At 37.7% G+C, this 15711-nt stretch overlaps 1 protein-coding gene across 11 annotated transcripts in view; it reads right to left on the bottom strand.

The window, feature by feature from the left end:
- ASPH (aspartate beta-hydroxylase) overlaps positions 1 to 15711 on the bottom strand; it is a 209617-nt gene that overhangs the window by 151243 nt on the left and 42663 nt on the right. For 3 of the 11 annotated variants that reach the window (XM_034668110.1, XM_034668109.1, XM_011220361.3), the window contains 2 exons: positions 6375 to 6416; positions 3695 to 4286 (listed from right to left, as the gene is read on the bottom strand). The exons of 5 other annotated variants lie outside the window; for them this stretch is intronic. In XM_034668110.1, coding sequence (XP_034524001.1) covers positions 3925 to 4286; positions 6375 to 6416 — 404 coding nt within the window. In that variant the 3' untranslated portion in view covers positions 3695 to 3924. Of the gene's footprint in view, positions 1 to 3694; positions 4287 to 6374; positions 6417 to 8530; positions 15096 to 15711 lie in introns of those variants that run through there. 3 more of the 11 variants (XR_004627802.1, XR_004627801.1, XM_034668112.1) reach the window with 3 other exon arrangements.

Below are 15711 nucleotides of genomic sequence, written 5' to 3' on the forward strand. Positions count from 1 at the left end.
CATTTCATAGAAAATGACACTACAGTTACACTTAAAATTAAAAATCATACTTGTGTACTACTTGTATCTGTTTTTTCCCCAATGGAAATATATATATATAGGGAGTCCTTATTATCCAAATAATCATTACAAAAACCTCTGAAGATACAGCGTTGTATGACTAAGCAGGTCATAACAGTATAAAATACTTTCTATGAACCAGTTACTTATAGAATGAATCCTCCTGGGTTAACTCAAGCATTCATGCTGACGGATTTATGCCAATTTATCTATTAGTCTCTCCGTTATCATGAAATGTTGAGAAGATCATTTATACACAATGCAAATCACCCACAAAGTAAAACCACAAATCTTATAAAAAAAGTAGTAATCGGATTTCAAAAAGGTGATTACTAATAATGTTAGCAATAACTAAAATTCACACACAAAGCCCTTAACGAATGAAACAGACATTGCACATCACAAAAAATGAAGAAAAAAAGACGATACAGTTTTTCAAAAAAAAGTAATCTAAATATTAAAGGATAAAAAAGCTTCTTGGAAAAATTGATAGGCTCTCAAATATTTTTGTAAAACTGACCATCTTTACCTTTACAGAGACTGTGTCACTCACGTGAAATATTACCCTACAAAACTTAAGGAAAATTACGCCAGTAATGTCATTTTCCAAAATCTGATGTATCATCTCCTAGTGTAATTGAAAGAAAAATTTTGTATGTCATATGACAAACTTACTTTCTGAGTATTTCACTTTCTGACTCCCGACTACTTTGTATTAGGAAACTTTTGTCCCTGTTTTTAGATGACTTTTTAAAAAGGGTAATAACCTTTCTAGTTTTAATTATCCTTAGATAACAATATGAAAATAATAGAGCAGAAAACAGAAATAACTACACTCCGAATTAAAAAGTGAGTAAGTCTGAGTACAAGCACAGCTTTAAACCCACTAATCATGAACAAAGTTTCTCCCACACTAAGTTTTTAGTTGAATAGTAAGTGCCAATGCAATTAGATGAAGTGTGACCTCAGCTTCAATAAATTCAGTTGAAGCCTTTATTTACTCAAGAAAAGGGAAGGAAAGAAAAAAGGAGGAAAGCAAATAAATCCATTCCCAGTTCATAAGAGCTCCTGAAATATATTTAAATGCTTTTAGTAGAGATGTTTCAATTTAATTCTTGAGCGATATTCAAAGGAAAACTATGCCAGAAGTAAAATATTTCCAAGCGTTTTACCAAATAGCAATAATGTGAATGTGCTTATGCTGATTACGTTATTCTAAGATGTTTTCCCCCTCATTTTCTTAGAATTTAGCATTTATATACTTTATCATGCATCACTTTTGTCTTTTAAAAACCAACGTAGAAATTATTAGAATGCCCTCCGTAAATGCAAATATAATTATCAGCCCTTCTCCAAGAAAGAAAAAAAATCTGTAGAAAAAATAACACTTAAAATTTGGTACATGAATTAAAAAATCAATTCATTTATCTTAGCAGCAAGATCTACCGTCAGGATATATTTTTAAGATGTTGTTAACTTTTATGCATGTGGTGAGTATCTGTTTTGCTGCTTCTTCCATTCAGTGCTCAGTTGGAGCGTCCCTCTTCTCCTCCCAGAAACCCTCTTCCTTGCGGGAAACATTTCATATGGTTTAAGCGGAACCCATTCCAACCCCCATCCAAAGCGTTGTGCACAGGAGTCAGGCCGGGATGACTAACCCATCCCCAACTGCACAAATGGTCACAAATGGTCACCAGGCCTACCCAGTCTGGTTGCAGTTCTCCCAGGGACTTTTTTTTCCCAGAGCCATTCCAGAAAACTGGCTCTTTGCATTAGGATTGCTCAAATAGATAGCTCTGTCTGGGGCTTGTTGAGTGCCATCTTCTTTGTCAAGTGGTAGCAACTCCATATAGAATAAAAAGTCAAGGAAAAGGAACAGCAGAGCCAAGACTCGAGATGAGAAGTAGGAAGAAACCCAGCTTTGACGACAGGTCTGGGCTTGGGATCTATCCACCTGAAGACGGTGCCCCATATCTGCCAACCAAAAGAGCCATAAAATTCCCTATGTGGTTTACAACGTTCCGGTAATCTACACAACAACAAAACCCTGACTCATCAACACATGAAACCCATGTGTTACAATTTCTTTGGGCCATAGTTTTTGATCAAGAAAACAGGACTGGATTAGCTAGATTGGGTAGTATTCTCTAGGATTTCCCCCTTGCTGTATAATTCTGTCAGTTGGAATTTTTGTCAACTAAATGTCTAAATGCTTGATTTGAAGCAGGAAAGGTGTTAGCACCTAAGAAAACAGTGTATGATACTGTTAGAAACACTGGCCCTTAATACTTATTCACTTCTGATTTGAAATAACTTCAATTAGGCCAAATTCTCTGTTTTTAAGCTCTTTACAGAAAAAGTTGAAGAATTATCACTATTTTTTAAGATTTATTTATTTGAGAGAGAGAGAGCGAGCACACGCGCACGGTGGGGAGGGGCAGAGGGAGAGAGAATCCCAAGCAGACACTGCTGAGTGTGGAGCCTGACGTGGGGCTGGATCTCACGACCCTGAGATCACAATCTGAGCTGGAACCAAGAGTTGAACACCTAACTGACTGTGCCACCGAGGCACCCTGAACAATTATTTAAAAAAATTAAACCTTTGTGGCAGCACTTTTGATTCTGTTACAACAAATCAGGCTGCTCTTCTCCAATTCAGAACCGAACCTCACCAGCAGTCGCAATTAGAGATTCAAGACTTCATGCACGGGACGGCACAAACCATTTGCAGAAATGTGTTCTTATTGAAATTTCACTTTATTAAATGTTTTCTAATTAACTAAGTTCTGATCTCTAGTTAGATCCCAGATTTGACGCTCCTTAGAAATGGTACACCATAATACAATCAAATCTGAAAAACAGACGCCACCTCCACCGAAATAACTGAAAACCGTGTGATATAAAAGGAAAGTGTATCCTAATTTGAAATAAAGTCTTGTTACTTCTGAGTCTGTAAAGATATCATCAGTAACAGTGTTCTAAAATTGTTCTTCTAAATCAAAGTCCTTCTTTTATTCATGACTGCATCCAGAGTTCTCCANGAGAGAGAGTAAAAGCAGGGGGGGGGGCAGGGCGGCGGGGGGGGGGGGGGGGGGGGGGGGGGGGCAGGAAGAGAAGCGAAGAGGGTGAGTAGCCAGGAGGCACGGAGGGATGAAGGAGGAGGTAAAAGACCCAATAAAAAACTAGGGAGGAGAGACTTGAAAGAAGAGAAAGGGGAGAAGGAAAAGGAGAATCCAGGGAAAAGCCTGAGGAAGGGGCTGCCCCCAAGAGACTGGGGGGAAAGAGGAACCCAAGGGCTGCCACAGGAACCTGAGGAAGGGGAGAGAGAGGAGGAGGAAGGAGAGAGGAAGGGGAGAGGGAGAACAGCAGGTGAAGAAGAAGGGGAAGCAGGGAAGCAGGAAGGGAAAGGAGGGAAGAAGACAAAGGGTAAAGGGAGAAAGAAGAAAACCTCCCACCCACCTGAGCCTTCGTCACACCTGAAAGGCATTCTGCATATACACACTGTGGAAAAACTTAACATTCTTATCTAACTCCCACAAAGGTATTCAGTTGATTAATACGTTCATTACAATTCATGTTCTACATATACATTTATCTGGATACATGATCAATAAATTAATAAAAACAGAAGCTATTACATCACATTTTTATTACATGGTTTTTACAAGCATCCTCTTTTAAACTGAGAGGCATGAGACAGTGCACCTAGATTTCGAACAATTACATACTGAACACCAATAAATACACTCGAGGGCTATCTGACACATCTTCCCCAACCAGAGCAATACTAAATTCTCTACGCCCGTTAGCAGCAAATCACGATGAAGAACATTACCATTTCCTGGGATGATGTTATTAGAGCTTTCAGTTCTTCCTTTTCTGGTTATTTCCCTTGGCTGAGTGTGCGTGTTTGCTAGAACTTCTCCCTTCCTTTGCGTTATCTTTGTCTCTGGACACCATTTTACCAGAAGTATCCTTGACATCTGCAGACTTTTTCCTACTTTCCTTGGCTTTAGCACTTTTGTCTAGGCCCACATTCTCCTTCTCTCTGTCCTTTTTCCCCTTAGGAGACTCTTTCCTGGATATATCTGCATCAGGAATTTTCTTATCCTTCCGGTCATCTTCCTTTTCTTTCTTCCCCTTTTTTCTCTCTTCGATCTTACTCTCCTTCCTTGACTCAGGTTTCTCTTTTTCCTTCTTGAGCTCTTCTTTAGTGAGTTCTTTAACTTTCAGGTTTTCCAATCAAAGGAAAAAAAGTTTATTGAAAGCATCTCTTAATTCACAGGACAGTAACTTAGTGCTAAAGTATGGTCTTTATCTCTCCACACACATGAAATGTTCATTCAGAAAGTGACTTTCATCCCCTAGTTTTAAATTGGCTAAAACCAGATGCAAACCTCAACAAAATATCAGCTACCAAAGAAATGCCAGAAATTTGCCATCGTATTTTTCCAGCTTGAAATAGGTTATGACTTGTCTTAAAATAAGGCTAACATGCAGTATTACTAAAATGAGTCCACCCATAAACTTTACACAGTGTTAACAACTCACATTTCACAATTATAATGACATAATTAAAGGAACACTGGCGACATTAGGAAAAAAATTTTCCATAACCTGCAAGTATCCATACAAAGGTAATTTTAAAATTTTTAGTTCTGATAAAAAAAACTGTCCTTAAAATATGTGTGCACAGATGAAAAATACCATTTAATTTTCTTAGCTAAGGAAAAAAAATATTCACTAACATAAAATTTTATCTATAATAGTGCTTAAAATGACAAGTAGACATTCTTGTCTACTTATATTCGACATTATGAAATCAGCATTCCTTTAAATATGTTCTCCTGTTAATGTATGTAGAGCCACTCAAGCCACCATGTTGTCCATCCATGCTCATAGGCGGGAGAGCAATTAGATGGAACGCACACATAATTCCAAATCTCGTGTGAGACCAACCCTGCTTTCAACCTGTTTTACATCAAGTTTAACAGAGCCGCTAGCAAAAAGCTTTGAATTTTACCTTCTTGCTCTCTCATTAGGAAATCTAAGAGAAGCAAGGTGTTTACTGTATTACATAGCATTTAAGCAGACACAAAGAATATGAAAGATTTCTTTAATAAAATGTGGAAGATGGTTATGCCCATCAGAACTGCGTAAAATTCACATAGCTCAAAATGTTATTCAATTCTTCCTGAAAATCTTATTCAGACCTTTTAAAAACAGGGACTAGCGTTCATGAAGAAGCAACCGTCCGAGCCCTCGCCTACTTCAGTGCTGTTTGCAGACACAGATCATGCCGAGCGCTTACGCAGTGCTCCACGATCTCGCTCTGCACAACTTCTACAACGGTAAACCTTTGACGTCTGACCCGCCTCTCCAGATCAAGAAGCAGAAATTCTACTTCATCAGCCATTTATCTCATAACTAGTGACAAGAACAAAATGCTAAGAACTGTTCCCTTCCTGGGAATTATGCAGATGGAACACAAAGTTAAAATGTTAAAATTCCCTAATCTTAAAATTGAAATGCAAATCACAAAACCCTGCAAGTCACATAGTCATAATGTTTTACCAAAAACAATATGCCAAGCACGTGAACACAAAAGAATATTACAAGTTGATAAAGAAAAACATGCACTTCTCCCATGCCCCATCCCTAAAGGACATAAATATTGACAAGTGAACAAGAAAACCCCCAGGGATATAAAAAACAAGGCTGTAATAATAAGCTGCTAGCCTACATATGATGGCTGACAGGTACAGTAATTTTTAAAGAATTAAAGTATCAAAACACAGCACATTCTATACCAGGGAAATGCAGTACTCCAGATTATAAATCTAAGTTTTTGTTTCATTGAAAGCTACAAGTGTGCTCACACTGGCTTTTATTCTGCTCTAAGACAGAGTGTCACCAGAGCTTCTGAAGAAATGAAATCCATCAGTGAAGAACTCATCTTTTTTTCCCATAGTATTTAAAAAATTCAAACTCAGAAAGGTTTTAGGTTAGACAATAGCAAGTTTAGATGTAAGTTTACATGTAGTATGACAATATCATGATATCATTATGTTTTTAGTTTAAAGGCTGTTACAAAAGTTTTGAAACCATAAAAAGGGAATGACTTAAAATTATGGGCTTAGGTAAGAAATTCTTCAAAGACGTCTTGGTACAACTACTCTACTGGCCAGTGGCGCAACCCAAATCAAAAAGCAATGTTTAGCATTAGTAGCTGCATTAATGTATCTAGAAAATGTCATGCAGTTTCAAGCATTAAACTTGATTCACTCAAGGCTAATTTGAAAAACAGAAAATACCTTTAGCCTTAGTTTTTCTCTTGGCTACCCCACCAGGTCCTTCTGTTGGTATTCACAAGATGAAAATAGGTTATAAACAGAAAATATTAAGGAAACTAAAAACGAAGTATTTTTTTAAAAAATACAATAGCTATAATTAAAATCAATGCCTCTATTAAATAAATTAAGTTAAACTCACCGTTTAGAAAACACACTCCTTCAACACATAAATATCTATCATGTAGATGTCATTTTGAAACCTTACTTTCACTATAGCAAAAAATGCACTGTAATCAGCTTATGATTCAGTCAACTTCATGACTCGCCGTAGACCTGAAAGAATCGTGGGCTGTAGAAAAACCTAATTACCCCTGGAAATAGCTTTTCCAGCTCAGCTGTGCCTGCATAACCAGTGGCCGTCTGCTCGCCACAGGGAATCAGTTACAAGCCCCACACATGAAAGGACCAGGGGACTTCATTCCCCTATTCAATTGTCATTGCCATCCAAAAAAAGGAGAGCATATTTTGATAGAATTTAAATCTCTACTATTTGAAAAAACCATTGCTTTTTTCCTCCACAGTCGCAAACTTTCTTTACCAAAAAAAAATGATATGAGCAAGTAAGAACAATACCATCACATGGCTAGATGTTAAATTTCTTACTCTTCATCTAAAAATGTTGCAATAGCTTTCTATTTCTTGTCTTGGCAAATAAAAGTACTGATAATGGGTTTAACCTCTGCCACACATCAGTACCCTTTACCTTGCAGTACGCGCTCATTCTAACCAGGCTGTAGTTGGCATCCCAGTCAACGGATGTTCTCACAGTTCCATCTCCTGATCACATAAATGCTATTTTATACTCATGTATCAGCAAACTTTCCAAGGTGGCATTCCAAGCTGCCAACCCACTTCCTAGGCTCTTAGAGTGGGAGGTGTGGTGATTACTGGTAACCTCCTGTGGGGGCAGCACCATCTGTCACTCAGCAACAAATGGCTATGGTTGTACAAGGAAGTCCCCAAGCAGAACCCACTCTATGTGTTTCTCAAAACCCTAATCACACCCCCACTTTCAGTATGAGATGTTTCCACTCCTATTCTGTTATACTGTTCAAATCATCCTCCATTCCTAAATTCCTCTTTCTCTCTCCATCGCAATTCATTTCCATTAAATGAGACAGTCCATTTGAGAATGGCAATTTATTTTGGCTGAAATTCCATTATCATCAGATGGTAGCTACACTTGTCATGAGCATAGCATAACCTGTAAAGTTGTCGAAATACTATGTTGTACATGCGAAACTAATGGAATATTGTGTGTCAACTATACTTCAATAAAAAAAGAAATATCATCATTATTCTGGGAAAAAAAAGTATCAGTGTATGTCCTACTACTGACTACATTTAAAAAAAATGTGAATTAACTTTCATACGGCTATCTATACCTGTCCAATTACTTATATACATACAGAATGTGTGTGTGTGTGTGTGTGTGTGTGTGTGAGAGACAAATCATTTTTCAAAGATAAAACCTGAATCCTTCCTAAACTCTATTAAAAACAGCATGCCACCTGGGGCGCCTGGGTGGCTCAGTCGTTAAGCGTCTGCCTTTGGCTCAGGGCGTGATCCCGGGGTCCTGGGAGCCTGCTTCTTTCTCTCCCACTCCCCCTGCTTGTGTTCCCCTCTCTCGCTGGCTGTTTCTCTCTCTGTCAAATAAATAAATAAAGTCTTAAAAAAAAAAAAAACCCACCAGCATGCCACGTTATAACACTGAATGCCATCTTGGATCACTCCCCACTAAAGTTTATTTCAGAATAAAATATCAAACTTATTCTTCTAATACCAACTTTTAAATCTATGGGCATTATCCAATGTGCAAAAGAAATTTGCATTAAACATTAAACTGCATGTTGAACGCTGTTCATGTCCCTCTCCTGACTCCTGCATGTTCTCTCAACGCATGCCCAGATTTTCCTTAAAAAGCAGAGTGGTAAGAATCAGACTACGCGGGGCGCCTGGGTGGCACAGCGGTTAAGCGTCTGCCTTCGGCTCAGGGCGTGATCCCGGCGTTATGCGATCGAGCCCCACATCAGGCTCCTCCGCTATGAGCCTGCTTCTTCCTCTCCCACTCCCCCTGCTTGTGTTCTCTCTCTCGCTGGCTGTCTCTGTCTCTGTTGAATAAATAAATAAAATCTTTAAAAAAAAAAAAAAAGAATCAGACTATGCAACCACCAAAGCCTACTGTTGTGATAGAGTCAAAAGAGCTATATTGATGAAAAGGCTAGAGTTAACTTTTGACATTAATAAAATATTAGATTAGCATTAACTTAGTGAAACAGGTAAAAGTAATGAGTGCTTTACTTAAAACTTTTCCAATTTGAGCACAAATATTTAAAGTGATACATACATTGTGCAATGCACTATACAAAATTCCAAATCATCAACTTGAGCTACCTTTTCTGAACTTAAAGAATATAATCAATAATTTTTCAATATTTTTGACATGATAAAGACAGAGCTAATAATTTAGCCACAATTATCAGATCCAGTCTCAAAAAGAAAGGGTACAGATGTGACAAAAAGCACCAAGCACAGCACCAAGAAAAGAGGGAGTTCACAGAGGAGCCTCTACATAACAAGAAATGAGAGGAGAGTGAAGAAATGCAGTGTTCTTCAAGCCAAAAGTGCAGTTTTAGGAAGGTAGGTGGGAACAAAGGTTTAGGATGAGGACATTACTGAATTTGAGCTATTAAATGACCCATAAGGTTCTTCAGATTACAGTTTTACAAGCAGAAGAGGTGGTCACATTACAATGAGAACACATAGGTGGGAAAAGGGTGACTACCCCAGGATGCTTATGGGGGCCCCCGACCGCCTCCTTCCTACAAGAAAGCTGATCATATGTGGAATTTCCCAAAGTTCCCAGGGGGCAGAAAGGAATAAGGGTTTGCAAGATTTTACTGCGTCTACATGTTTGATGGCTAGAGGAAACAAAGGCATCCCTCTAGGAAACAGGAACAGAGCCAGCCAAGAGAGAAATTATAATGAGGCCAGAAGATGTAGGGGGAGATGCAGGTAAAGACTTACCGTTGGAATCCAGAAGATGCAACATCTGCAAAAATGATCAATGAAAGGAAACAATGAAGAAAATTCTGAGAATAAAGAAATGCTGTAAAGTGTAGAGAGAGGAAGACAATGGAACTGAAGCCAAAGATGACTATCTTGGTAAAACTGAAAGCAAAATCATCTTTCCAGAAGAGTAAAGTGACCCTGGAAGCTGGAAGAGCATTGGAAAGGTTTTGAATACCTACTCAAAGAGTTACTCCATCACAGCAGTGAGCACCTTACACAGGCTCAGTTCAGCTAAGTTCAGAATAGATCTCTTTCCACAAATGATGTGACGCCCAGTGGTGAGGAAGGAGTTAGTGGTGATCCAGGACTGGTGGCAGCATATCGAGAAAAATTAAAAACAAAACAAAACAAAAAAAACAAAAAAAGAACTTCGGGGACACTAGAGAAGTGGCCCCAGAGAAAAACTCAGGGCAAGTATGTAAGACCTTGCTTTTATATAATTTTATATAATTCCTAATTATAGACAGAATTAAATTTGTACCTATGGTTGATGTGGACTTCTTTTACTGTCAAAAATCAGCAAGCATGCCCTATTTTTCTTTTCTTCTCTCTCCACTACCATAGTCAATACCCAGGGGCAAAAAGGGGCAGGGAGCAAATTTATCAAACAATAAAATTCATGACAATATAACTCCTTAAAAATAGTTTGCATGTAGTATATAGAAAATTTTATCAATCAGAGCCTGAAAAGGAAGTATTTTGGTATTCTGTAACTCATTGGGATGAAAGTTGTTTTTGTTGACAGAATACATTTCAACTGAAGGCAGTCATCAAAAAAGCATCAGGAAGTGGTTGCGGCCAAAGAGAATGGCAAGAATAAGTAATCACCATGTTCTTTACTTCCTTTGGCTGTATGGTTATTCTGATGGTTTTTAAGGTGATTACTGTTAATAGCTCTGTTAACTTTTTGAGAAGTTTTTAACAGAAATTAAAAAGGACAAGTCTTATGTTCTGCCCTTAAAACATGAGTTGCCTAAAAGTAATTAATGTTACTTTGGCAACTGCCTCAGAGCCATTATCCCACACACATTTTCAAGATGAAATGTTCTGTATCAAATTAAAATGCTGAATCATTAAGCCAATGGTTGGACCTGTGGTTCCACCACATGCAACAGACATAATTTTAGAAGACTGGCTCCATTACAGAAATCCAAGTAGCAACTACAGGTTTTCAGGGAGCTGGCCATAGACTTGCTTGGCTGGGTATCACTCTGTACTTTGGTCACTTCTGTCACTCCCACAGTCCCTGGTGAGATCTGTGAGTCACCTTGAGCTTCAGTTTCTCATCTTCCTCCTTCCCAAACTGAAACATCACAATTTATTTCAACGCTGACCACAGATGGCAAAAAATTAAATTAAATTAAATTAAATTAAATTAAATTAAATTAAATTTTTAAAAAAGGCCCCAAATGCCTAAGTAACGGTTCTCTGCTCTAGGCAGACTGTTGCTCTAGAATGGATGTCTAGTTTGGCTAAAACGCATGCCAGTGCACTACAACAATTCCCTTTTTATTTTTAAATAGATGGTATAACAATATTATCACAGGCATTTTTGCCTGGAAGCTACAAACCTTCCAATGCCCTATGGTAAATGGGGAAGGCAGGATTAGAACATAAGAGAATGCAATGACTCAAAAGTTTAGGAAGGGACTGCATCCAGAGACCGGAAGTTTGCATGAGGAAGCAGACTCAAATACGAACATAAGAAACACTGGAAAGCTCACCAGAAGACGTCAGTTAGCGCAGGTCAGTTTCCCATATGAAAATTCAAAATGTCGTTTCTCTTGAAAAAAAAAATGTCCAATAATTTTTTCACTTATTTAAGTTGGTTTAAAAAAAAAACTCTCAGTGTTTTATTAAACAATGGGTAACTTCTGAGGTTATCATTCATCAAGACTAATAACCCCCGCAAATATTTAATAAATATCCTATGTTGGGCTCAGCTTTGAAGAGGGATTCAAACGGAGCCTAAGACCTGTTTCCTAAATACAAGGACCTCACAGTCTAGTTAATATCTACTCCCATGTATTTCTCGGTGATACAAATATCAACAAATATCAGAAGCAGAGAATCTGGCACACAATTCTGTCCATCAACTTGTGATAAATTGAGTCGGTGAATTTCATGAAAATGCTCCAAATATGCACTGCAATCAAAGAAAATTCCACAGCCCAAATCACAGAAAACTACTTATAGACCAGCATCTTATTTAGAAAAGATGATGATATCAATCACCAAAAGGTGTATCTACCAAGAGATCGATCAAATTAAGAGAGACTACCTAGGCCTACAGTTATTTTGAGAATTCTCCCAAGCTTTATCAGGGTACACAGAAAACATTTTATTCAGTCTAGCTAACTGTAAATAAAAACAAGCCAGAATTCAAACAGAAAAGTTCTCTTACATGTCTGGATACAGCTCTATGAGACAGGCAGGTAATTCCTAGAAGAAAAGAATTGAGTACAGGATGAAAGGCAGGATCACCCAGCATTCCATTACGCCCGAGGCGTCCAGGCGATTCTCCCAGGCAGCAAGCTGGTGGCGAGGCCTCGGGGTTCAATAGGACTGGCACCCAGAAGACGGTTCTCCACCTGACTGACACCCCACCGCTTGCACCCCAGAGAAAATCCGGGCTGAAAGAAGCTACAGTGCAGAAGAGAAATCTCCAGAGGGCCACTTCCCGTTTTTGAGCCAAACTTCCGAAAACCCAACTGGACCCACGGCAGTGCGTCTAAGGAAACAAGCGGGCCAGCTCCGAGCGGACAACACTACAGCTGTACGCAGAGTTCACGCTGCCAAGGGCCTCTGCGCATTTGAAGTTAGAAAATTCTGCAAAGTAAATGTGACACAACTCAAAATTCCATAAACACAAACAAATATTCTAAGGTACAGAATACAATTGTGCCTTTTTAGTAGCTTAAAGGACATAAAGCTAGGAAAATATTTACACTATGAAACAGAAAATTACACAATACGCCCTTAGAGAAATTAAAAATTCTAACGTATATAATAAATAAAATTTAAGCGAAGTACTTTGATCAGCTTCAAAATACTCTATGCTACTGTTGCAAACAACTTCATTTTTTCTCACCAAAACAAGCCTTAGCCACAAGTTGAAGGAAGTCACAGAAGTCAGGGGTCCACCAGCTCCCTAGGTTTCACCTTCATCAGAGACCTTGCAACAAGGCTGACTACAGGGGGTACTAGATAAATAGAAAATTATCTCCTCACATCCTTGTTTTTCACTTACAAAAATACAGCATAATTAATTTCTGTACATAAAACATGCATTAGTATCATTATCATGACAAAACAAAGAGCCTGATAAGAAATTAATGACTGCAAACATTTTAACACACAAATTTAATTCATTTACTTCTTGAACTGATCACATTTCTTCTAGAGTTAGTAGTCATGAAGCACGGAAAAATAAGACTGCTTTAAAAAATACATCTCAGACACTTGGCTACATGAATTTCATTGAGAGTGAGGTCCAAGATCGTTTTCAATTTAAACCTAATGAAAGCTGATATTTCACAGTACTCCAACTCAAAGTGGAAGACACAATCAATATGGACAAAGACTGCATCAACTTTCAAAAAGAACATTATTAAAATCATACTTATGTGTTCCAGGATATTAACATTTCAAAATCAGAAGCTTTTCACTGTCAGAAACATGAACAGAATGAAACATATTCCCCGAATAATTAGGGAAAGGCGAGCTAGAGTTTTACTAGCCACGTGAGCTTTAAGAAATCACTGCCCCATGCACAACGTGTGCAGCCATATGCAAAAGCAGCTTTAAAATAATGCTCAAGATAAGCAACTTGCACAGTTTCTTCTGACACGTAAGCGGTGAGTAAAGGGGGCAGTTTCCTGCGTTCTGATTTGATGCTTTTAACTTTCTGGCTATGGCTGAGTTCCGATACATACTTAAAAATAGCTGAATAGCCTAGGATCCTGCTTTCCAACAGAGACACTAAATTTGTCACGTTCCCCTCTGAAAAAAATGGGTGACATCTCCACTTACTGAAAGCAATTTGGTTATATATGAAAACATAAGGAATGAATATTTGAAAAGGAGAATTTACTATAAACAAATAAAATGTTCAAAAATAGAAACATATTCGAATTTTAAGCTCTATGAGGAATCACAGCCAAGTTAAGTTTCATAGAAGCTCAAAGAGATTTAAAAACACGAAACAGCGCTCCCTAAAAGGGTAACAGAAACCGGAGGTCCTAATGGCTTTAAAGCCTTAAGGAAATACATGAAATCTCATTTTATGAATGCATGTTATATACAGCTAATACAATTCCTCTTGCTGTTAATGAAGCAAACTCATCTTAAATGAACTGATTCAAAAATGTTTTTTAAGGTCTTCTAATGGCAAAAAAAAAAAAAAAAATGTATTCTCCTGAAAAGAATTACCACTACAGTAAATTTAAAAATTTATAAATCTAAAAATCAAATTCTACCTAAGCCAAAGGTGATAGCCACTTAATAAGGAAATACAGGAAAAAAATGGAAAAAGACTTATTTAGGATGAATAATTTTAATATGTACAGCATTATTTAAGATACATATTCACATTTTCCCTCTTGTGTACTATGCCTGCTTAAAAAAAATACAAATACTTTCTCTGGATGTATATTTGGAAATAAAATTAAAAATAAATTTTGCTTTCATACAGAAATATTCAGACCTACTACTACTTGAATACAGTAATTTCACTACCCTAAGGCAAAAACATGGGGTTATTTTCAAATCATTTTAAAAGCACCATTAATACAGAATTTTACACCGAAATTTGTCTAACCTATCTGACAAATAAGTTAACCTAAACAAATTACAATTAAAAAATATCAGCGTGTTAAAGAACCATCACTTTACACACCAGTCATGTTAAAGATCAACAGAGAATCATTTAATTTACGAATCATGCTGGAAACATTTTTATAATCAAGTCCACCATAATCATCTCAATTAATAGTGTGTTAGAAAGACAAGCATCAAGGGTTAATCACAAAACAATCTGCCATGAAGTTTCTAAATTTAGTTCAGTGAATACATAAGTTGAAACAAAACGATACAGAAACCAATTATACCACCAAGAACATCATTCTCAATGCACTTTGCAGACTACTACAAGAATGAGGAGTGCCCCCTTCTTCACTAGAAGTGGGGGAGCCGAGCAAGGGACTAGCTAGGAGCTGGACTGGGGAGAGAGATCACATGGTTGCCTTGTACTGTTTGATCACAGCTGCCCCACTGCTCGTGAAGCCCTGGGTGAGCAAAGGAAAGAAAGAAACAGGACACTGCTTCGGGTTTTCATAAGCCAATGACTTCAGTCCCTGAATCAAAGTTACTGGTTATGTAAATCCAAAATGACACAAGTCTTGCCCTGAACCCCTTCGTTCTGTGACGTACCATCACCACCATCTGCGGATTCGCTTTCTTCTTCTTCTTCTTCTAGCATTTCAAAGGGAGTCATTATATCATAGAGAAATGAGAGGAAACCATAAAACCAATCTGAACTTTCCTCTGCTAAAATATTAAGGACTTCCTCAAGAGAATCAATATTTTCATTACTGCCATCTTTGGTCAGGCCTACATAAGAATAAAGGAAGAGAGAAAGAGAAAATAAGGAGAGCAGTTAGGTGGAAAACAGAAGTTGAGGAAGAGTGATCTCAAAAAGGATGTGCATCATGGTCACGGAAGTTTACAGAAAAGATACTTCGGAAAACAAAGAAACTCATTAAGATGCACACCTTACAATCAACTCTCAATCATATGTACTACAGGCAAGGCACAATTTGACCAATCCTCACCATTCTACCAGCCCCTAACCAGGTTTGCCTTTCTCTCATTAGAGAATCTAGAGCCCCAAACAAAATTGTGTTAGCCAAAATCGATTAATGTCAATGGGAAGAAAGAACAAAAGAAGTATGAGGGTAAAAAGATAGATCTGACAGCCTCCACATTTGCTGATTTACCAACCAGATATTATCGAGAGTTGATTATACAAGCATTTACATATATCAATAAATATTCACTGAAGAAAATAAAAAGGTTCATTTCCTCACGCTTTTCCCCTTTGGACCTAGAGTTTACTTAAGAAACTCTGGGATTAATATGACTGGCAAGATTACCGTTTACAGCACCCACAGACGGACATAAATTTATTCAAATTCTATAAGATAATCAAATGTTCATACTATCAAAT

This window comes from Ailuropoda melanoleuca, chromosome 9 (genome assembly GCF_002007445.2).
Source record: "Ailuropoda melanoleuca isolate Jingjing chromosome 9, ASM200744v2, whole genome shotgun sequence".
NCBI lineage: Eukaryota > Metazoa > Chordata > Mammalia > Carnivora > Ursidae > Ailuropoda > Ailuropoda melanoleuca.